We start from the raw sequence: 24,754 nt of genomic DNA on the forward strand, positions 1-24,754 counted from the left end.
TCGGCGCGGGTTGAACGGTATTTCATTCGAATTGTCCTTATCGGTATTTGTCGCGTTGTCACATCGCGATCCGGTATCGCACGTTTCGGGATCACAATTGATTTTTAACGGATACAACTTCGTTATAGGTCGATTTGTCATACCGTTCTTTGTTTTGATCATCGCAGATTGTACAAGTCCATCGGAGCCGCGATTTATATCATTAACCAAAGCAAGGTTCCAGTTCGCTCGCTTAGTTTCGTCGGAGTGAACCATGACAACGTCTCCGATTCTAATTTCATTCTCAGTGTGTCCCTTTTTACAGTTATTCGCATGTGCTTCGCGTAATGCTGGTAGGTATTCGTCTCTCCAACGCTTTTCACATGTTTTGAAAAGATTATCCAAATACACAGATCTTTTCTGAAAATCGGATCTTTCATGCGGTATGTAATTCGGATCGATCAGTTCGTCTTTGCAGACAAACGCGTGCGGGAGTGAAGTTAGTCTTCTACCGTTTATTAGGTGAGATGGTGTCAAGGGTTCCAATTCGTTTACGTCGGACGACACATATGTTAGCGGGCGGTCATTAACGGCTGCTTCGACTTCCGTAAGCAGGGTGTTCAATTCGTCGGCCGTTACGGATGTTCGTCCTAGCGTTTTCTTGATCGCATTTTTCGTGACGCCGATTAGTCGTTCGTAGAATCCCCTGAACCATGGGGCGCGTTTGGGAATAAATTGCCATTCAACATATTTCGAGAGGAAATCTTTTACGGTTTTCTTCTCCTGTAGTTTCGCGATAAAATCGGCGGCGTTTCTGAAGGTTGACCCATTGTCCGATATCATTAATCGCGGTAATGATCTCCTGCTTGCGAACCTACGAAAGGCGCGAATGAATGATTCGGTTTTCATGTCTAAAACCGATTCCAAGTGTACTGCCCTGGTAATAGCGCACGTGAACAAACAAACGTAGGCTTTATTATCGCGCGCCGTAGCTGACCTATAATAGAGAGCACCGATGAAATCGACACCAGTTACAGCGAACGGTTCCTTATGATCCACGCGGCTGACTGGTAACGGCGGAGTTAGAGGCGGAGCGTACGGTTTCCCGCCGTTTTTTAAGCAAATCACACATTTTCGGATCACCGAATTTACGGCCTGACGAATACGCGGTATCCAGTGTGTTTGACGGATGAACGATATCGTAGATGACGCTCCGGAGTGAAGGGTCAACACGTGTGCGTTCTGAATCATCAATCTAGTATACAGATGCTTGGTGGAAAAAATAGAATCGGGTATTTCGCGCCATATTTGATACTCGCATTTTGTAACCGCCCACTGCATCGAATGACACCGTTGTCAGTCACGAATAAGTTTAATTGGCGCGCTAAACTAATCTTACGTTTATTGTACGAGGCCATGATTCCCGGAAATTCGTTATCTTGCAGATTTCAAATCCACGCTTGTTCTGCTAGACGCAAGTCCGGTACCGAAATGTGACGGGTACTTTTATCCCCTTTGAGTCGCGTTATAAATTTCATGACGAGAGCGGTAACGCGTAATAATCTTGGCAGCGTCGCGAATTCGGCGATTTCGATTATGTTATGTAATCCGCATATGTCTGTGATCGCAGTAGTGCAGACGAGTTGCGGCTCGTTGTAGGTGAGCTCGTTGACATGCGTAATAGGCTCATCAAACATTTCGCATACTGGCCAATCGCCGATCGGAAGCCAATGTGGACCGTTCCACCACAGATCCGAATTTTGAAGTTCGGTCACTTTTACTCCACGTGTGAGTAAATCGGCTGGGTTGTCTTTCGTGTAACAATACTTGATATCGTCGAAATCTCTCATTCGAATTTCTTTTACCCCGTTTTCAACAAATAGCTTTTTCTGACTTCTAATCCAGTGAATAACAATTTGACTGTCAGACCATAGGATGGTCTTCACAATCTGAGCAGGTTTCGTCAGCGAATCCACGATAAATTTCGATAGTCGCGTCGCAATGAGAGCTGCCATGAGCTCCATTCGTGGTAACGTGATCTCTTTTAACGGTTTCACTCGCGACTTAGCCATAACAATTGATACGTTATTATGCAATGCAATTCAGATAGGCAACAGCACCGTACGCAACAGTGCTTGCATCGGCAAACATATGCAATTCGCATTTATCGCATATTCCGATATCGAAATATTTCCGCTTGTAAGATATATCCCTAGCATTTTCGAGTTCCGGATATATATTTCTCCATTCGTTCGCAAGATTTTCGGGCAAACATTCATCCCAGTTCAATTTTCCGAGCCATAGCTTTTGAATGAACGTTTTCGCGCGTATGTGTACGGGTGAGAGTAACCCGAGCAGATCGTAGAGTTCAGACGTAGATCTCACTACTTCGCGTTTCGTTAGTAGTGGCTCAGAGTTATCAGATTTCGACTTCTTGTATGTCAACGAATCTTTTACAGTATCCCTTACCAAGCCGACAACGTTGACAGATGCTTCCCGGTCGTATCGATTGTCTTGTTGCATGACTGCTCTGAGTTGGGGGTCGTTGGTCGCCCACGATCTGAGTAAAAACCCGCCCTTCTCCATCATCCGGTTCACCTCGTTGTAGAATGTGACAGCTTGATCTTCTATTCCAGTTAGAATGTTATCGACATAAATGTTCTCCATAATGTTTTCTGCTACCGGACACGATTCATTCTCAAGGTGTGTTTTGATAGCGGCGTTGAGGATGAACGGTGAACTGACTGACCCAAACAACACTGACTTAAATTGATACACCTTGAACTGACTTTCTCGGTCCTTTGGGTCAGACAGCCACAGAAATTTGGTGTATTTTCAATCTTTTTCCTCGAGTCATACATTCAGAAAGGCTTTTTCGATATCACTGCTGATTGCAATGGTATTGAGTCGGAATCGTAGAAGAATCTGAACGAGATCGTTGATTAACGGTTCTCCGGCTTCCAGGCAATCATTCAGGCTGGGATTCCCTCTTACATTGAAGCTACAATCATAGACAATTCTTATGGGTGTTGTTTGCGAATCTTCCTTTACTGCGTGATGAGGGATGTAGTGGCCTGTATTCGGGTCGTCGTCTGGTATCTCTTCGATAAAGTCTCTTGCACACTGCTCTCGAATAATGTTGTCATAATGCTCTAGTAAATCTGAAGATAGGTTGTGTAACATCGCGCGTGTTCGTCTCTTGCATACACTGTAATTTGACGGAAGTGCTTCCTGATCACCTTTCCACGGTAGAGCCGCCACGTATCTCCATCCCGACAAAGTTTTTCGGAACGATAATTGAGATACGATGTCGGTTTCGAGTCGTTTTCGTCCTTTATCCCTATTGTCTCGAGGTCCCAGTAGCGAGATAGGTTTTCCTCTTCGTGAACAGGGCTCGTTAGAAGCTTAAAGCAAGTGGTCATCACCGTCGTTGATGGGAAATCTGTTGGTCCTGACAGGAGATAACCCAATTTTGAGGCAACAGCTGTGGGGCCCTGTCCTCTGACGACCTTAAATTCGACTACGGACCAGTAATGGTAAGCACCTATCAGGAGGTCAATTTCAAACGAATCGGTCGTAGCGTACGGGCCAACTCAATTTTCTGCAGATAATCATAATTCGTTGCTGCCTTGTATACATAGTTTTTCATCGGTGTTGAGATCTTGGGTACGATAAGAGCACGTATATCGATGGCTCCCGATGGCGTTTGTAGTTTTAGGTCAGTCACCCCAATTGATTGGATGCCAGATGTGTTGGCGCCAAATGCCGAAATGCATATAGTTTCCCGGTCGATGAGATTTAGGTCGATCGGAAGTCTTCTAGCGGCATCGTGAGAGATAAAGGAACGCTGCGCTCCCTTGTTGAAAAGAATGTTTACGATAGTGGATCCGGAGTTTGCCGAAATTGAACCCACAGCTGTTTTCAATATGACTGTTCCAGATGTTGGTGTCAATTTGGCCTCTACGATGGTGGGATTCTGCTTCACTGACCGGTTCCCATGGCCTTCTCTCTCAGTGCAAAGTAGTGTGTGGTGTCGCCGATTGCATATTCTGCAAGTCCACCTTGAGTTGCAATTACTAACTTTGTGGGTTCCAAGACAATTAAAACATAGTCTGTTTTTTCGGACAATTTCTTCTCGCTTTTCTGGCGACGTGACGACGGTGCATTCAATAGGTGTGTGGTATCCTCTACAAAATTGACATTTTCTGATTGGTCGGTCACCCGGTCGTTCGCGTCGTTCGGGGTGTTGATTCTGAGTGATGAATGCTGATACAGATGGTAATTCATATACACTGGTAGGCCTATCTGACGATTCCGCTTCTGAGGCTTCTATTTCTTTCTTCAGAGCCTGTCGAAGCGTAGTGAGCGTCCAGTCTGTGTTGCCATTCCCACGAGTAAGCTGTTTCCTTACTGATCCGGGTATTTTTTCGGGTATAATTGGGACGAGAAGATCACCATACCCGTCTTCTGTCTTCCCTAGAGCATTCAAACCGCGAATGTAACTTTCTAAATTATCCGAGAATATTTTCAATTGAGTGATGTTTTCTCCTGGTTTAGGGAGCTCCCATAAAGCTTTCATGTATGAACTTACGATTTTTTGTGGCTGGCCATATCGTGTCGTGAGCAGCTCTAACGCGTTGAGATAATTTGCATCGGTTAGAGCTAACCCTTCGATCGTACGCGATGCCTCTCCGGTTACTAATCCTCTGAGGTACTGAAACTTGACGACATTATCGAGATGTTGATCGTTATGGATAGCTGAGTTGAAACTGTCCATGAAACTTTACCAAGTGAGTATATCACCGTCAAACTTAGCGAGGGTGAGTTTGGGCAAGTTTAGCGTCTTGGATGTCCGTTGGGTGGTGGAGATTTCACTTACATTAAATGTTGATGTATCGGCACCTGGAGAGGTTTCAATCCGTTTCCGTTCGAGAAACTTTTTTAATTTTTCATTTTTGCTGATAATGGTCGCAAGTTTTTCGGACGCTTCTGATTTGTGTATGGTGGAAACATGTATAAACCAAATATGTAGTTACAATCCATCAAAGTGTCTTGAAAATTCCAAAAATAACTGGATTCTATCTATGGACGAAAAGTTAATACAGTGGACAAAAGTGGGGTCATTAAAGTTTAACAGATACTTGGTAAAAAGACATCAAAGTAAAAAAGGGCAATTTTTTCTAGCATTGCATCGAAGAAGTCTCTATCGAAGAAAATCCTTTCCCGGTGATAATCACTGTTTGTGTAAACAAAAAAGTCGCACCACTTTTCACCAGTTATTCCCATCTGAATAGTAATACAGGTGAACTTTCGACAATTTCAAAGTTCCATTTTTCATCTGTTTAAGGTATTTTACTTCGGAAATACTTTCTGCCAATGGACATTTTATCTCCAGGAGACCATATTTCTCATCACTTTCAGGATCATACACTCGCCTATCAGGTGAGTAACCCAAATAGGATACACTCGGGTTGACGCCAAAAGTCCTCGAATATGCTTCAGCAGCTTTTGGTTCCATACCTAAACCACGTTTCATCGCTCCAGTCTGAACAGGACGTCGCTGTAGTTGTGATGCTAATGTTTTGAAGTCCCCTCGATGAGAACAAATTTGTTTAAATTTCGAAGCAGTCAACCTTGCTTGCTTTAATTCATACCATAATTTGTTGCTGCTTTGGTCTCTCCGTTGTTCTTCGTATAAGTGTGCTTGTACTGATGTTACATCTAGGCTTCTGAATATGCAATGACACTCGTATGACAGTGGTCCTTGGTAGGTTCTATTCAAATCGGGGAAGTTGAACGATGGAGGAGCAGATATTCCAGCTATAATGATGTTGTCGGTTGATTGCGCTTCGGAGTCTAACTGATACGAGAGAAGACTTCCATGAGGGCCGTCGCCAAAAAACGGTGTTCACTAAAGGGTAATTTCTTACTGTAGGCGACCATAACTGCAAATACTTTGGTGATGGATCGATTGTTGCCATGTACTGAACCATTTGCTCATCTAGTCTTATATCCGAGAGATCATCTTCAACCGCTTTATATAATGTTGACCGCACTCCATAAGTCCGTTTTTCTGACTTCTTAGGCTTTTGAAAAACTATTGAAGGCACTGCTTTTGGTGTCAAGCCTTCTCGGCGAGATGGAACATGCCATTGCTGAAAAATTGTATAAAAATTTCATTAAACAGCCATAAGAAATGCACTATAGATATATGGCAACTACAAAAAAATAAGTGTTGACCAATATCACCTTGTTGTATTTTTAGGCTAAACAAAAAGGATAGGCTACCTTGTTTCATCGCATTTGCCGGGTAATTTTGTAAATTCCAATGGAATTTGCAATCAGTTCATTTCATTAGCTGCCAGGTCTATTATTGTTAGCTTGATCCTGATTTTTAATAAACCAATAGAGGGTAGATAGGCGGCCGGGCTTTTAAGCTCAGCAGATGGAGAAACAAGGTATCATTTTTAGCCTTCAGCAGTAAATAAGTTTTTCATTTCAAATGAAAAACTTTCAACTTAAGAACTTCAACTCCTTTTACTTGTCTGTGCACAAATAAGATTAAGTTAGAAAAATGCAAAAATTTCATTTGAGTTACCTGGGAAAATGATGTTTTCAATTTATCTGGCGGTACGCTCGACAATTTTAACCTTTGATAGTGCTGTAGTTGACAATGGCTGCCACGTGATGACACAGCCCTTGACCAGCAGCACAACTACACATTGATTTTCTTACATCTATATCAAAGTAATTGACCTGCCAAGTAAAATTGAGAAAAGAATTTCAATAATTTATCAAAATGTTGCTTAATACAACGCATTCATCATAATTCAATGAGGTAATAAGAATCAAACAGAACTTAAGCTGAGATATATACCTGTACAGAATGCGGTTCTCAGTCTTTTTCTGTGACTGATACCATTTGCTACGTATGGCCCATTCATTTTGGTCACCCTCATTGACACACGTAGTTAGTACTGAAAATAAGCAATAAAACCTAAGTTCAAAGTCAAAGACACACTTTAGAGACAATTTTAAAAATCTAGATTTTCAAAAAGTTTGGTACCTGAAGTTAAGAAGTTTTGACCTAACCATATGGGCTACACTGCTAAATATACGTTTTATTTCTAAAAGTTTTTGTTAACAGTTTGTTAATATCTGCCGCATAAAATCATTAAAGCATCGTTGATCACAAGTGCACCAATATGCGTAGTTTGACCCGGCACTTAATCACTATCAATATTATCGGCTTTTTGTGGAGTTTAGTGTGTCGCTCCAGACAGCGCGCCACACACTGACACTGTATAACGCAGTAGGCCAGAGAGACTACACTGCAGTACTGTAGTACTAAAAATTGGCACGGCGGCCGATTTAGCATCACAGAACCTTTTTATAATACCCCAAAGGCACTTTTATTTAAGATAAACAAGACTATATTAACAATTGTCTAAGCTACTTAGTCTTATGCACAGTCTACACAATGGCATCGACACGACGGACGACCTTTTAAATCGATTCGATGATTCTTACCTTCAAATTCATGAATGTAAGTCTTCGATAAAAAACTTGTAGGCCCTCTCCGAAGTCACCGAGACTGACTTGTTCTTCTTAATCAACGCATCGATAGAATCCATGGGTATAACAGGTATTGAATCAAGATTTTTGAGCTACAGTTCACGCTTGGCGGCGGCAGCCATGAGGACATCTATACTGAGCGCGCGCGCGGTATTTCCACACGGAACTTTTGCAGTGGCAGCCTCATTTTTGTATCGCTATGGCGATTGTGTGAATAAGGCAAATTCTCGAAAATTGAGCTTTAAATCGGCGAGAAAGACCGCCATTTTGTTTGTGTTTGCTTATTTCTTTATGCAAATGAGGTATTGCACACATGCGCAATGAGACAGGGATGCGTCAATTATATCATGGGGGATGAAGCAGCTTCTTGTCGCTAAGAGACTAATCAACGACTCTCACAATATTACCCTAGAAAGCTGTAAATAAACATGGCTTTGTCAAAGCTATCAAAACAATGCGGTTTGGAAATGATTTAGGCCTATGATAGTGCAACCATTGCGGCCGTGCCTGCGTAGTGAACCATGTGCGAGCAATGTACTCTCCCCATAAAAAATAAACTTACCCAGATCACATGGTACACACTGCTCATTTGCATTAAGAAATCAACAAACTGGAACAAAATGGCGGTCTTTCTTGCCAATTTAAAGCTGAATTTTCGAAAACTCGATACAAAATGGATAGGCCTATAACTAGGGGTCCAGGGACACCATGCCCACTTGGGAAGAGGTTTCAAATGCTCAACAATCTAACAATTTCAACATTCAACGCCCCCTGGTGACCATTTACAAAAACCAATGACCTTAAAAACTCACCACAATCATAGAACATGTCAACAGCTACGATTTTGTAATTGATTGTGATAACAAAATATGCCTCATTACCAATTTAATATGGAAATACTAAGTCATTCTACTATTCACTACTTCTATGACCTCGAAACTCACCACAATCATAGAACATGTCATGAACTACAACTTTGCAATTGATCATGGTAACAAAATATGCCTAGGTACCAATATAATAAGGAAATACTAAGTTATTCTACTATTCAACGCCCCCTGGTGACCATATAGAAAAACTTATGTCCTTAAAACTCGCAACAATCATAGATGATGTCATTAGCTACAACTTTTCAATTGATTGTGGTTACAAAATATGCATAGGTACGAATATAATAAAGAAATGCTAAGATATTGTATTATTCAACGCCCCCTGGTGGCCATATACGAAATCTAATTACCTTGAAACTCACCAAAATCATAGAACACGTTATGAGCTACAACTTTCTAATTGATTGTGGTAGCAAAATACGCTTAGGTATCAATATAATGTGGAAAAACTTTTTCCCACTTACGAATGAGTACTGGTGACACCAAGATGGCCGCCAATTGCGTCATAATTGGCTGATGAAAAATACCTGTCTCAGGTATAAAACATCCCTTTCCAAAGAATACCCATCACAAATTGTAATGAGAAATGGCAAACCAGTAGGAAGCTACAGGACTCAGAATTCGGGCCAAAATTAACATTTTTGGGCACTAAAAAGGTCATAGGACGGCCATCTTGAGTCGGACCGACCCAATTTTTGTTATGTTGATGGGCCCTGGGAGGATTCACATATATGCGAAAGATCAAGGTAATTGATCAAAGCGTCTTCAAAATTTCCCTCAAAAAGCTCAAAAATGTGTAAAAAGTGCTGATTTTGACGAACAACAATGGCTGCCAGTCGGCCATCTTGATTCTGACAGGGCCAGTTTTTGGGCTGAAGATGTGTCTAGGGTAGATACATGTGTAACCCAAATGTCAAGACGTTACATTGAAGCGTCTTCAAAACTTCCCAAAATAACTGGATTCCGTCTACGGACGGACGGACGAAAAGTGAACGCAATAGCCCGCTGGGACTAAAGTCCCAAGTGGGCTAAAAACGATGATTTCTCTGGACTGCACGACTCTACTGATTCGATTAAGACCTATTAGAGGTATGCACACCCAAAAAGATCGTGGACAATCAAAAATAAATAGACTTTAGACATGACGAAGAAGTAAAGGCTGGTTTACACGAGCGGTTTCCAGCTAGCTTTTTCCAGCTACATGAAAACGACCTCAGCGGCACGCATTTTCACGTAGCCTAGCTGGTTCCAGCCAGCTTTTTCCTGCAGCTTTTTCCAGCTACGTGAAAATGCCTCGAGCAACAACAAGCAGGAATGTGCATGGTCACCCGGACAACCGAATTTTAATACCAGCAGCACGCGTTTTTACGAGCCGCTGCCGCATTTTGACCGTTTTCACGAGCATTTCCTGTCGGTCATCCTTATTACCGAGATGATGTATTTTACCGAGATGAACTGAGATGAAATGAAATATAACATAGGCCTATTTATTTAGGCCCTATTCCTTATCGATTTTAACAATTGAAATCATATTATATCAGTAATAAATGCCTGCTGGAGTCATATTTTACATATTTTGTCGGATATTTTTGTAGAAAAATAACTTAATTTTACCGAGATGAGATCGTTGATCAATCAAATTCAATGAAGAAATTTTATTGCTAACCGAGTTTACACATTTGAAGTCAAAATTTTTTTAAATAAAAAAAATATGTAAAATATGACTCTAGAAGGTAGGCCTATTTATTACTGATATAACATGATTGGTTCATCTCGGTAACATACGTCATCTCGGTAATAAGGATGACCCTTAATTTAAGCAACTGAAGTTGAGTAGTGTGTGAGCGTCGTTAGCCCCTTGTTATTTTATATAGGCCTACATGCGATTAACAGATTTCGTTTTTACATTACGGATTACCTACAACCTACGGGCCCAAGTGAATTGAAACATTTGAACGAATTAGGCCTATCCATACTTACGAGCTTGGTCAGTTGGGTTCATATATTTCCCACTTTTGGTTGTATTTATCGACCTTCTCCCCATTTCGGCTTCTTAGTGGTAAGAATGAACCGATCATTAATAACAGCGCGGCTCCTGAATGAAAGAGGGCGATATTTTTCAATAAGATAGACCTGGGGTACTCCTTCCGGTGAACCTTTTGGAACTGACTATATCAGATGACTCAAAACCAGACCGTTCCGTCTACAGATAGTATAGCGGATTAGCGTTTTACATTATCATGTTGAATTCAATTCAATTCAATTCATCTTTATTATTCCGTATTGCTTTACATTATTGGTTTTGCACAATAAAGATGATTACGATTACGATTACGATTTATTTACACTCCAACCATTTCCATGGTATATGGAGGAAAACTATTACACATGTATATACAAATATTTACAGAACAACACTAAAGTGATTAAAATTTAGAGAATGAAAACGTAACGAAATATATATATACATCAACTATTTACAATACTATATATACTATTGGAGGGATCTATATACATCTAAGCCGGTCTTAATGAATTTAGCTAAGTTGACCGTTGGGTTTTTCAGAATATCAAGGGTATTAAAGGTATTCAAATTCAAAAAGTTTTTGCGTTGTTCGTTAAGTAAGGTACAGTCAAACAGAAAATGGGATTCGTCACCTAAAGTATTACAAGTGGGGCATATTCTATCGGCTCTGTCTAAATGAAGGTTTGAGAATTTGTTCACAGGTAAAATATAGGACCCGACCCTAAATTCAAATAAACTAGTTCCTAAGTCATCACCAAGTTCTATTATATACTTCTCTAACCTAATATCATTTTTATATTGCCTAAAGTTAGTGTATATCGGATTAGTATTTATGGCAGATACAGTTTCTTGAAGGTGCTGGTCACGGAGTATCTGTTTTATTCGTTTTGAAAAAGATTTACTGTTAGTCATGAATTGCTGCGTCCAAATGCAGGACAAACCACAGTCATCAAACGTTTTCTTTATATATGATAACCAAGCACGGCTGTACAAAGTGTCAACTCGCACCTGCCACAACCACCTGCGGCAAGGTGCTTTTCTAAGAAATTCGCAAAGGCCGCTGGGAATATTCCGTGTATCTGTAATGGCTGCCGCTTCAAGCAGTCGGCAAGCCGGCGCGAGCGTTCAATACCGATCCTTAACAGTCGATTATATTTCGAAAATGTATAGTAAGTAAAAACACAATATAGTTGTAATATGTGTGAGTAGTATTTATAATTAATTTCCTCTAAGAATTTACCCGTTTTAATCTCCACCGGCAAGCGAAAATAAACTTAATCTCCATCTTTTAGTCGCGTTGCTACCCGGAAGTAACTCTCAGCTGTTTCACTTTGTTTAGGCCTAAAATCCTCGGAAAATAGTAATAACACTACTCAAAGGGTATTTTACGACATATATGTCCGGGAAGAGTCTACTGCTGATCGGAGCATGCACTTTTTAGCTCCGACTAGCGCTGTGTGTGGCAAAAGCGAGTAGTAGTGTAGGCCTAAAATAGAGCAGGGAACACTAACAGTTCGTCAGTTGTCGGGTCGAGTAAGTTGGCACAGACAGTCTACTTAGCGATTAGAGCAGCAAATAGTAGTAGGCCTAGGCCCCAATGTCCTGTGGTTTTCTCAGAGAAAGAGACAAAAGGAAAGCCAATTTGTCTTACATGTCATCCTTAGGCCACATGATTGGAATAGGCCTAGCCTATGAAATCACAGGCACTTGAATATGGGCTTTGATAATGGATAAATATTTAATAATTCACCAGCGATATGTTATTCCTGACTTCGATAATCCGCCATGTTTTATAATGAAGTTACCCGTGATGCAACGCGTGCCCCTCGTCTAACTATACTATACAGAAAGGCTGGAAACGCTCCTATCTCCGTAATGCTTAAATCTACCCGCAACTATCGGGACAACCGAACACTGCCGATGATTGCCGAAGTACGTCCCAAGTGTTAATTTTAATCCTGAAATACAAGGAGCGCCCATAATTTCAATTGTAGATGATTTTTTGGAAATATTGACACTGTTTTAGCTCCGTTAAAGATTTCAACTGGCAACAAAATTGATTTTTGAAAATTTGCGATGCCACTTCGTGGTGTTTTTATCGTAAATTACAATAAATTTTATCATTTTTAACACACCAACAAGGTCAAAGCACATATTCAAGTGCCTGTGATGAAATTAAAAATTCTTGTCATTCGGGACTGGGACTGTGGGGGGCCGGGTGGCGAGATTCGTCTGACTGGGACTAGCGAAATTTGTCTTTGAGTCTGAGGTGCCATAAGTGAATCAATTTGTAAAAAGAAGCTGTCACAAAAATTATTTCAGCTTTGTGCTAGTCAGTCCCTTGACCTCGATATTTTGTCTAAATTTTTGTTGTTGTACTCATTAGGACATAGCCTACTGGAGATGACATACTGCGATGATGCGATATTTCCAAGAGTTAAATTCAAGTGATGCCGATGTGAAGTAGAAAGGATTGTTGTAAGTAGATTAAGATTTTATTGAAACGTTTACAGCCGCTGACAGTAGAGCGAGCGGGAGGGATTAAACCCGAACATAACTCTACGGTTTAAAAACCATAGAGTTGCCCATTTCCCATCCACTTCTCTACTGTCAGACAAACAGACAGATAGACTGACAGACAGACATAGACAGACAGAATACATTAATATTTAATCGGCTGACAGTAGAGCGAGCGGGAGGGATTAAACCCGAACATAACTCTATGGTTTAAAAACCATAGAGTTGCCCATTTCCCATCCACTTCTCTACTGTCAGACAAACAGACAGATAGACTGACAGACAGACATAGACAAACAGAATACATTAATATTTAATCGGCTGACAGTAGAGCGAGCGGGAGGGATTAAACCCGAACATAACTCTATGGTTTAAAAACCATAGAGTTGCCCATTTCCCATCCACTTCTCTACTGTCAGACAAACAGACAGATAGACTGACAGACAGACATAGACAGACAGAATACATTAATATTTAATCGGCTGACAGTAGAGCGAGCGGGAGGGATTAAACCCGAACATAACTCTATGGTTTAAAAACCATAGAGTTGCCCATTTCCCATCCACTTCTCTACTGTCAGACAAACAGACAGATAGACTGACAGACAGACATAGACAAACAGAATACATTAATATTTAATCGGCTGACAGTAGAGCGAGCGGGAGGGATTAAACCCGAACATAACTCTACGGTTTAAAAACCATAGAGTTGCCCATTTCCCATCCACTTCTCTACTGTCAGACAAACAGACAGATAGACTGACAGACAGACATAGACAGACAGAATACATTAATATTTAATCGGCTGACAGTAGAGCGAGCGGGAGGGATTAAACCCGAACATAACTCTATGGTTTAAAAACCATAGAGTTGCCCATTTCCCATCCACTTCTCTACTGTCAGACAAACAGACAGATAGACTGACAGACAGACATAGACAAACAGAATACATTAATATTTAATCGGCTGACAGTAGAGCGAGCGGGAGGGATTAAACCCGAACATAACTCTATGGTTTAAAAACCATAGAGTTGCCCATTTCCCATCCACTTCTCTACTGTCAGACAAACAGACAGATAGACTGACAGACAGACATAGACAGACAGAATACATTAATATTTAATCGGCTGACAGTAGAGCGAGCGGGAGGGATTAAACCCGAACATAACTCTATGGTTTAAAAACCATAGAGTTGCCCATTTCCCATCCACTTCTCTACTGTCAGACAAACAGACAGATAGACTGACAGACAGACATAGACAAACAGAATACATTAATATTTAATCGGCTGACAGTAGAGCGAGCGGGAGGGATTAAACCCGAACATAACTCTATGGTTTAAAAACCATAGAGTTGCCCATTTCCCATCCACTTCTCTACTGTCAGACAAACAGACAGATAGACTGACAGACAGACATAGACAGACAGAATACATTAATATTTTATCGGCTGACAGTAGAGCGAGCGGGAGGGATTAAACCTGAACATAACTCTATGGTTTAAAAACCATAGAGTTGCCCATTTCCCATCCACTTCTCTACTGTCAGACAAACAGACAGATAGACTGACAGACAGACATAGACAGACAGAATACATTAATATTTAATCGGCTGACAGTAGAGCGAGCGGGAGGGATTAAACCCGAACATAACTCTATGGTTTAAAAACCATAGAGTTGCCCATTTCCCATCCACTTCTCTACTGTCAGACAAACAGACAGATAGACTGACAGACAGACATAGACAAACAGAATACATTAATATTTAATCGGCTGACAGTAGAGCGAGCGGGAGGGATAAAACCCGAACATAACTCTATGGTTTAAAAACCATAGAGTTGCCCATTTCCCATCCACTTCTCTACTGTCAGACAAACAGACAGATTGACAGACAGACAGACATAGACAAACAGAATACATTAATATTTAATCGGCTGACAGTAGAGCGAGCGGGAGGGATTAAACCCGAACATAACTCTATGGTTTAAAAACCATAGAGTTGCCCATTTCCCATCCACTTCTCTACTGTCAGACAAACAGACAGATAGACAGCCGTAAATCATGTTACACAAGCAAGACTAATGTATGTTTGCAATATTTAAACATAATTTACAAGAACGTGTGTCTCCATTTTTTTTGTAGAAACCTCCACAAAAACATTTTCGTGTAACGCGGACATCGGTTTTGGACTTAGTACTATACAAACCCTGGTTGATAAACATCAGTTTCGCTCGTGTAACTTTATTTCTCAAGCATGAATAAACACGGACATCCCTATTCATGCTAGCGTGCTTGCTTTCCAAGCCCTGTTCCCCGAACATTCCCAGAGAACGCCAGATATTGACAAATTCAGGCACATGAAAAATTAACATATGCATTTTGGGTGTTATTGTTTGTTCCGGGAAAGTTCTTGGAAACCAAGCACCGAAATCCTTACAAAAGGTTTCCAAATCTGCCACTTCTTCATCTGATAAAAATCTACATGCAGAATACAGTTTGTACATTTGTGCGAACCGTTGAAATAATTCTTGGTATATGAGCTGAATGTCTGGGTAATCTGATAGTACAGATAGTAATTTAACCGGATTATTTATTCCTTTATCAGGGTTTATGTTCAACAGCTTGTTGATATGGTTACCATTGAATGAAAGTGAATGGTAAGCCTGTCTGTCTATTCCAATTTCATGCAGTTTTTCATTGAGCGCTGACTGTAGTGGACCCATTTTTGAGCAAACCTCTTTGTAAATTTCATCTAGCTTTAATTTTCTAGGTCTTATTTGATCTTTCTTTGCCTTTATGTCAGATTTGATTTTATTAGTTTCAGATTCGAGGTTTTTCAAGAACTTATGGCCTGTACTATTGGGTTTGAGACACCTTATGCACTTAAACGCTTCCACAGTGCCATAAATCGAAATGCAGTCAGTGTGGTACGGTGAATCACAAGAGGTACAGTATTCAAAGTTGTTAACATTTCCATTTTCTATTTCCTGTATGACACAAATTGGGGCACCACAATGAAATGGTGAACGTCGCCTCTGATCTGCTCTTTTCAATACATCTATAGTCTCGATATTTTGTGCGAGTATTAATTTCAAATCTTCCAATTCATTTACAAGATTTTGGACTACGTTTGATACACTTTTCCATTTATGGTACAGTTCTGGGTCTCTGTTCCCTAATGTTGAATGGTCGAGATCTTTACATTTGTCTTCGACCATATCATAGATTTTTAGTCCGATTCCTAATGTTATGTGAAGAGGAGGTGGTACTAAGTGTTCTAAATCAAGTGGCCTATACAGCATAGGACCACTAATACTGTGCGATGACGGGCCAATCATGGTTGGTGCCGTCTCGATTAATTTAGAACTTTCGATATAGTGGTTAATACTACGGTTTTGATAAGTGTTCGCGGAATGAGAGGTGCCATCTTTTTTTCTCAGATGATCAAGAGGCACCATGCACTTAAGACATGGATAAGATGCTGTTGAGCCCTGATGACCCATCATTGTGCTTTGATATGCAAGATCCCCGATGAAAAAAGTTCGAGCTTGTATTGTTTTTCCATCTAGAAAAATTGTGAATGGGGTTTCTAATGCCTCTTTTAATGGCCCGAAAATCATCTTCAAGTTTTCAGCATTATCAGTTGCTTCAAAATAACCGACCAATTCACAACTATCGGGGCTATTGGGTGATAGCCCATTAACTATGGAAAAAACCATTTTTGTACTCCCACCCCCCTTATCAATTCCTGTCTTAATCCATATTTCATCGTGAAAGTTTTGATGGAATAAGAGATTTCCAATTTTGTGCAGATGTTCTGCATGTCTTTGAGCTTGTGCGTGAAAATCATCTATGATTACATAGGGCGCAAGTTTTCTTTCGTGTGTACGGGAATTAATCTCTAGGATTTCTTCACCCGCAATGACATAAGGGGCAAATGACATTTCTCTGTTTTTTATTTCAGTTCGAATTTCTGCCACAGTTGGAAATACAGGAATGTCAAAGTTTTTTAAATCTCTCTTCAAATCAAGAAGACGAATCATTGGCATTCGTTGCCTCAACTTAATGTCAACAGCCTGTTTTGGGGTGAGCATGTGGAACAGTTTGATATCAGCTTCACGTAAGGCTGCATTCGTTACCGTCGGATACCTTTTGAAAAATTTGGCGAGTGTACAAGCAGAATCTTGGACGTTACTTTCTGGTGATGATATTCCTTCAACAAAATCTTTCAATTTATCTGCGCGACTATTAAGCGTGTTTCTAGATGCTGACACTGACGGGGTACGGATTACTGGTACATTTGAGTTTAATTGAGATTGTAATGAAGAAATAGTTATATTTTGCTGATTGATTATTTTGTCTTTTTCTGTTATTTGATTTCTCAAAGTTGAAACTTCATTTTCCAATTCAATGATTCTTGTTGAGTCAGACTTTTGCCAGAAATTTGATTCTTCGTCAGTTGTAATGCTTATAGTATCTAAGCATGGCTCTGTCAAAGTTGACTCATCTTTATGGGGTGGAGAATTTATGAACTCCAGTTTTTTTTTACCTAGGCAAATTGAAGTTGAAGATGAGTAAGAGTGAAGAAGATAGAGGCAAAACAATTCATAATTCTAGAGTAATTGATTAATAATCAAATGTATTTTACTACGTCACAATTAAGTGCAAGTTTTTCTTTATCTAACTATATCTCAGTGAAATAAATCGTCATAATTGATGAAATTCAGTACATGTATGACATTTGTTATTAATCATTTGAAGCTTGATCTGTTTGTGATTTTATTTGAGTTCATTTCTACACCAGGGCTGGGTTTCAGAGATGTGTGGAAGCAAAATAGTTTCGGAACATTTAGAAAATTGTCAGTTATAACCATGGTTTCTCATTTTCACTATGGTGGTTGTCACACCGATTGAGGATTATTTGGTACTCAGTCTATGAAACCGGGCCCAGGATATTCAAGGTTTTATTTATTCAATCTATTTTCCCAAAAAATATCACTACGCGACTACAACCCCGATATGGATTTTCTAATCCCTAAAATTATGACTTCATCCTGGATTCCCATGAACTGGAACAGAGTATTCCAAAATTTGAATAAGACATGTATCTTTTTATAAGAGTAAGCTTTCTGGATTGAATAACAAATTCAAGGTTACTGAAAATCTAGAACTTACAAATGCATGATCAATCATGTGAAACACGAACCAGAAACCATTCGCAGAAATAAAATGCAATGAATGAATTAAAGGAACAATGAATATCTTAAGGAATTCTTTATTAGTATCAAAAAGTCAACAAGAGTTTTTCATGAAATTTAGACTCACAGTTTCTTCTTTTTTGGCCGAACCGTCGTTTTTTCCCGCCAGCGCCAACTTTTGAACCAAGCGATCCACCTGAAAAATAGAAATAGCAATGTTTTTAAAGATCTTTCAATTTCATCCATATGAACTAAAAAATTAATTTTGTTGTTGCTCAACTTACCAGAGTGTTGTGACATTTTGAAGTTGTAGAAGTCGACAAGAAAACTGAAAATATATTTGGAAAAATCAGCTTCATGCAGCTTGGCATTTTTAGACAATTTCTGATTTCTGATTAGTAATAGAATACTTACCGAGCGACGACAAAATGTCTGCAACTGCAACTGTCTGAATTCAAACAGTGAGAGTTGAAGTAGACCGACGAGAAAACTGAAAATATATATCAACTCCATGTAGTAGGCCTAGTTGTGTGCTTTATAGACAATTTCTGATTAGGAATACTAACTGGAGCGACAACAAAATTTTGAGTAAGGGGCTGAATTCGAACTCCAAATTATTTCCAACGAGAAAACTGAAAATATTCCAAAAATCATAGGGTAGTTGTGCATTTTATAGACAATTTCTGATTAGGAAGCTTAGCCCTACTTACCAAAGTGGAAAGATGTCGAGCTTAAGGGTTCGAATTCAAACACCCAAGGCCATTCATCCACCAGCCTACCGACATATGCGTAATAGCAATAAAAAAGAAACTGAAAATGATACCGAAAACCCTACTTATTAGACATAAGAGGCCTGGCCTAGATTTGAAAAAATAATACTGGCCCAATGAGTGACCACAGTACTTAGTAATAGTTTGAATAGGCCTTTTGGTATTGTGGTCGATCCGGAAAGTGAAGAAGTGTGCTGGATTGTAAACAGGTAAATAGCCTAATGCGACGAGCTCGCATCTCGAGTGGCCTAAATAATTAGCCATAGCCTACATTGGTTTGCTTTCCAGATACTGTTTTCACCCAAAAGTTAATCATCCTGCGTCTAACATCTATATTCAAAGGGTAACGTCCTAGCTCTGATAAAACTTGTAAGTTGCGAGAATATTTCGTCACTTTCATTAAGATTTTACAGAAGAAGCAATGAATATTTTCTAATAAATCAAGATTTTCATATCCCCAGATCTCACACCCATACATGGCTATTGGAGCAACACACGTATCAAATAATTTAAACATAACATCTATGGGCAATTTCAAACGTCTGCCTTTTTGAACGATCGAAAACATAGCTCTGATAGCTTTATCGTAAAGATACTTTTTTGCCTTAGCAAAGTTACCATTTCAATTGAATTTTACTCCGAGATAAACATAATCTTCCACTACCTCTAACTCTTGATCACCAAACATAAATTTCGAAATCGTTTTTATCCGGGATTTACTTCGCGCAAATACTAGTACTTTAGTTTTCTCTGAGTTAACAGTGAGACCATTAGCCGCGCAATATTCAAATAAGGTATCTAAGTGTAGCTGAAGAGATTTCTCATCCTCAGCAAGAATAACTGTATCATCTGCGTATAGTATTATGAATAAATTCAGTAAAGTATCAATATCCTGATCACGATTCAAATTTAGTTTTTCTATAAATGACAAAGTCGGTTTTCCACGATCAATGAAAAATTCTTCAATGTCGTTTAAGAATAACGAAAAGAGGATAGGTGAGAGATTTTCGCCTTGTCTTAAGCCTCTATCAGCTGCAAAGTATTGTGACGTGCAACCATTTAATCTAACACATGATTTTATGGAGTTATACATATTTTTGACCACATTGAAAAAGTTTCCATTAACATTGTTAGCAATTAATTTTCGCCATAACTTTACCCTACAAATCGAGTCGAAAGCTTTCTTAAAATCAACAAAGGCGCAAAAAAGTCTTCTTCCCTGACAAAGATACAGCTCTACGATTGTTTTAAGCGTGTAAATATGATCAATGGTGGAATATTTCGATCTAAAGCCAGCCTGGGCTTCACTTATAATGTGATTCGTATCTAGAAATGTTGACAATCTTTGATTTAGGATACTTGTAAATAATTTACCAAGACAGCTAACTAAGGTAATACCTCTATAATTATCAGGATTAGAGGGATCGCCATTCTTTTTGAAAATGGGTTTGATGACGCCTATAGACCACATCTCTGGAACATATCCTGTTTTAAGAACTAAATTGAATAATTTTTGTAATATATCAACTAAAAACGGATACTGACTAACTCCCAACAGCTCATTCGTGATTCCATCAATGCCTGGGGCCTTATTGTTTTTGAGTAAAGAGATAGCCTTAATTACCTCATCACTGGTTATATCACTGTTCAAAATATAATTGTCATAGACAGGATGGTCACCCACGTCTGGGGGCTCATCACCGTCATCGGTTTCATTGTTAACATTATTCAAATCATTTAATCTCATAAAATGTTCAAGAAAAATATCAATATCTATATTAGCCTCATTATTTTTTGTTCCGCTCGCAGAGTTTAGCATCGACCAATACTTTTTTGGGTTATTAATTTCGCATTCTCTCAATTCCTTAATAAATTCATCCTTTTGTTTCTTCTTATTTTCTCGGATGACCTTTTTAGTTTTTAGACGAGTTCTTAAGGGATTCAAAATTGGAAGGGGTAGGGCAACCCCTATATCTTTTTTTCATATAATTATATTTCTTCTGTGCATCTCTACAGTCCCTGCCAAACCATCTGTTGCGGACCGGTTTTTTGCAGTTATTACTTTTCCTACTTTTTCTATGGTACATCAAATTACACTCATCAGCACTTGATAATAAAGAAGATACAAATCTATCGGTAAATCCATTAATGTCATCTGGCGATTGATTTCCTAGATCTTGCAACCCGTCCAACAGTAACTTATCTAAATCATTATCTCGTAATCTTGATTCTACATTCAGGAAAAATTGATTTGATCTAGTACTGACCCACCTAATTGAAGTTTTAAAGTTTGCGTGTTCATTACCCCTTTCATTATCGCTAGCAATGGTGTCCCTAGAATTCGTATACACGCGCAGATTAATAGGATTATGTCCATCAGATAATAACGGGTCAAAAGGCATTATTTCAAAGTCCTTTACATAACCAAACAGTTCTAAATCACACACAAAATAATCGATGACACTAGTGTTCCTAAAGGCTGGCTTATGTCGACACGCGACGCCTACCGACTCCTACCGACGCAACTGGGAGCAACCGCGATCGCAGCCTAGCTTATGTCGACTGCGCTCTGATTCGCAGCAACTGAGGCCGACTAGCGGGATATGAGATCCTCCCAGTTGTTTCCCTGCTTATGTCGGTTGCGATTACTAGCAACCGCAACGGCTCAAATGGTCACGTGATAAGCATTTTGAGAATAAATTTGAATTATTAGGAAATATATTTCTATTAGAAAAGCTATTTCTTTTAAGACTTTGATCTTTCTGATTCTGTTTTGAATACAACGTGCTAGTGACATCTATAAAGATGGCCGCTCACACCATAATTCTACCAATTTCGTTTCTAGATCTTCGGTCCAGTCCTCTGCTGTGCTGAAGGTTTGGTTTACGTTTTGAACTACTTGAATTTGAAAGTTTATGACTAATTACGAATGACGCTAACTAGCGGTGATAATTTGTAATATGTATATACGGGCTCTCATTGGCTGGAACCCCTGTGCTCAGTTCCGTCGCGTCGCCGATGAGCTTATGTCGGCTGCGATCAAAAGCAACTGCCCGCGTACCGTAGGCCCGAGTAGAACATGGGCAACTAGCCGGATACAGCTTACGACGAGTCGGTAGGCGTCGCGTTGCCGTCGCATGCCAGCTTATGTCGAATCGATTGAGGAGCAGCTGGCGGCCTCTCGTAGGCCGCTAGTTGCCGCGAATCGGCGATAAACCGAGTTGCGTCGGTAGGCGTCGCGTTGCTTGTCGACATAAGCCAGCCTTAAAAGTAGAATTACCTGTCTGATCATTGCCACATCTGCCATTGAGGGTAATTAGTGAATGGTTCTTACACAAATCTATTAGCTGATAGCCTGTATTATTCGTTCTTTTGTCCTGATTATTTCTAGTAGTGTGAACGCCTAAACTGATCAACGAGTCAAAATGGTCTAAGTTATCATTTTGAATTATCTGATTATTGGGTTCCAAAAGTCTGGCATATAAGCGGTGTGAGCATTAAAGTCACCAGAAATTAATACATTGAAATCATACTCAACTTTCAATTTTAATAACTGTATTTCAATTTCTCTGATAGCTATTTCTGAATAATAACGTCTTCTTAGAATCTAGTTAAAGCTTGTTATTATAAAAAAGTTAAGATGTCAAACAATTCGTCAATCGTTTTATTAGCAAATAAACGCATTAATGAACGTTTGTCAATATAAAGAAGAAGTTTGGTTCAATTGATCTATCTCGACATAATAGTAATAGGGATAATAGGCTTTCAGGCCAAAGGTCGAACGGTCGAGCTCGTAAAAATGAAAAACATGAAAATAATTACAATTTCTACTTGAATTACTCGCGAAACTCATAAAAATGAAAAATAAATTCTCACTCGAATTTATTTTTCATTTTTATGAGTTTCGCGAGTAATTCAAGTAGAAATTGTAATTATTTTCATGTTTTTCATTTTTTACTCACCCGCCCGTTCAACCTTTAACCTGAAAGCCTATTATCCCTATTACTCTTAAAATAATCATGTATATGAATACCATTTAAATTGACAGATTATTCAATATAAAAGTGTAAGCTCTTATAGAATAGATATATAAATAGTTATTTTATAAATATATATTCATATGGAAATTGTAGTCTCAGTAATAATTTTGAACCTTTATTATTCTTTAATTTATTCATATATTCATCATGTAATTCAGTAGGTATAATTTGATTTTCTTCCAATGATTGTTGCATAGATTTTCTATCTTTGTTATAAAATAAAACTAGAAATCTTATATTCTCCCTAAAGTCTTTAACAATTGAATTATATTTTTGATTTAAAACCCATGTTGTTATCCCAAAATGTCTTCCAGAGAAAGCTAGATAACATAACTCACTTTCTCTAACTTTTGAATCATGTAAATTTGGGCAATCATCTATAATGAATAATGTATTTGATCCTTTATAAGTATCAATTGCTATTTTTATACAATTATCTAAATTTTCTATTACTGTTTTACAGGATCTAATATAATAAACTTTTTTATCTTAACTATATCTCTATTATATGTTTTATTCATTTCATAAGTAGGACAAAATAATATTATATTATCAAAATGATTCTTATAAATAGTTTCTAACAAATCTAATATGAAATGTGTTTTACCACAATTGGTTACACCAGTAACTAACATATTATGCGGTTCAAATATAAATAAATCTTTATTCATTTATTCTTTTAATTTTACTAGATAAAATCCATTCATTAGATTTATCATCATATCCTTTATATTTCACCAAAGAATACTTTTTTCCTTTAAGAGTTTTTGTTTTCAATACTTTTTCTATTTTGTATTCTATTTCATCTGGGTTTGGTACAAGTGATAATTCTTGTTCATAGAAATAACCTAATATTTCTTCATCTTTTATATCTTCTAATTTATAAACAAATGGTTTAGTTAATATTATCTTTTTAATCTTAAATATTTCTTCTGTAAAATTTGGGGTATAACCTTTATAAAATGTTTTTCTATATTTAGATATTCTTACATGTTGCCCTATTTTAAATTTAGGTTCACCGAAATCATGTGTAACAAACGCGCCATATAAATTAGGCCCTATTCCAAACTATTCCCGAATTATCTTCTTTTCTAGCTTGTATAGGTTTCATATTTATAGAACTATGTTTAGAATTATTATAACCTTTCACTAAATCATCTAACACATCGATATATTTATATGTTTCATTAGCAGTAAAATATTTCCACATTCTAGTTTTCAATGTTTTATTAAATCTTTCTATAATAGATGCTTTTTTATCTGAATGTGTTGAAAAATATATACATCGTTATCAGATAAGTTTTTTTAAATGTTTGTTATAAAATTCCTTACCTTCATCAAATTGTATCTTATCTGGAATAGCTTCTTTAAATATAGATTTAAAAGCATTTGTCACTTCTATTCCAGTTTTATTTTTTATTGGAATTGACCATGCGTATCTACTGAATATGTCTATAACATTCAGTATCCAGAGATATCCTTTGTTGTATTCCTCTAAGTTCTTCATGTCAATTAAATCAGCTTGCCATTGTTGATCGATATATGAAACCATAACTTTTCTTGTTAAATAAGTTTTATCCATTTTCTTGTGGATTTGATATGTTGGTTGATTTTGTAACCATGATTTTAATTCACTATATTTTATACCACCATTTTCATTATCAGATTTAATTTTATTCCATAATTCTGAAACGTTAGAATATGATACTTCACTTTCTGGGTTGTAATATAAATCTCTTAAATATTGTTCTTTTTTCATCTT

At 38.3% G+C, this 24,754-nt stretch overlaps 2 protein-coding genes and 1 long non-coding RNA gene across 7 annotated transcripts in view; 1 reads left to right on the forward strand and 2 right to left on the reverse strand.

Moving 5' to 3' along the window:
- The window catches only part of LOC141903781 (WW domain-binding protein 11-like), a 92,873-nt gene extending 82,283 nt beyond the window's left edge, over positions 1–10,590 (reverse strand). For both annotated transcript variants that reach the window (XM_074792087.1, XM_074792088.1), the window contains exon 1: positions 10,425–10,590. In XM_074792087.1, the coding sequence (XP_074648188.1) occupies positions 10,425–10,488 (64 nt within the window). In that variant the 5' untranslated portion in view covers positions 10,489–10,590. The remainder of the gene's footprint in view (positions 1–10,424) is intronic.
- Positions 10,591–11,666: 1,076 nt separating this feature from the next.
- LOC141904658 (uncharacterized) lies at positions 11,667–17,708 on the forward strand. 4 transcript variants are annotated; one of them, XR_012619166.1, is made up of 6 exons: positions 11,680–12,003; positions 12,857–12,948; positions 15,590–15,641; positions 15,803–15,930; positions 16,949–17,278; positions 17,538–17,708. It is a non-coding gene; the product is annotated as an uncharacterized LOC141904658 (long non-coding RNA). The 4 variants fall into 4 exon arrangements; XR_012619164.1 differs by having other exon boundaries at positions 11,673–12,003; positions 16,949–17,708; XR_012619167.1 differs by lacking the exon at positions 15,590–15,641 and having other exon boundaries at positions 11,667–12,003; positions 15,809–15,930; positions 16,949–17,708.
- A 560-nt stretch (positions 17,709–18,268) lies between these two features.
- On the reverse strand, positions 18,269–19,520 carry LOC141904334 (uncharacterized). The gene is made up of 5 exons (XM_074792919.1): positions 19,429–19,520; positions 18,893–18,957; positions 18,597–18,672; positions 18,467–18,510; positions 18,269–18,378 (listed from the first exon to the last, which is right to left on the reverse strand). The coding sequence occupies exons 1-5, from the start codon at positions 19,518–19,520 to the stop codon at positions 18,269–18,271; spliced, it is 387 nt and encodes a 128-aa protein (XP_074649020.1).
- Between the last annotated feature and the right edge of the window lie 5,234 nt (positions 19,521–24,754).

This window comes from Tubulanus polymorphus, chromosome 4 (genome assembly GCF_964204645.1).
Source record: "Tubulanus polymorphus chromosome 4, tnTubPoly1.2, whole genome shotgun sequence".
NCBI classification, from domain to species: domain Eukaryota; kingdom Metazoa; phylum Nemertea; class Palaeonemertea; order Tubulaniformes; family Tubulanidae; genus Tubulanus; species Tubulanus polymorphus.

What these genes read in the sequence shown, in the direction of transcription:
- LOC141904334 (XM_074792919.1), bottom strand. Translation starts at nt 19,520, where the DNA reads ATGTTTTCGATCGTTCAAAAAGGCAGACGTTTGAAATTGCCCATAGAT. An exon ending in AGACATTTTGTCGTCGCTCG is followed by an intron (nt 18,511 to 18,596) that starts GTAAGTATTCTA and finishes ATATATTTTCAG; the next exon opens with TTTTCTTGTCGACTTCTACA. An exon ending in CAAAATGTCACAACACTCTG is followed by an intron (nt 18,379 to 18,466) that starts GTAAGTTGAGCA and finishes TCTATTTTTCAG; the next exon opens with GTGGATCGCTTGGTTCAAAA.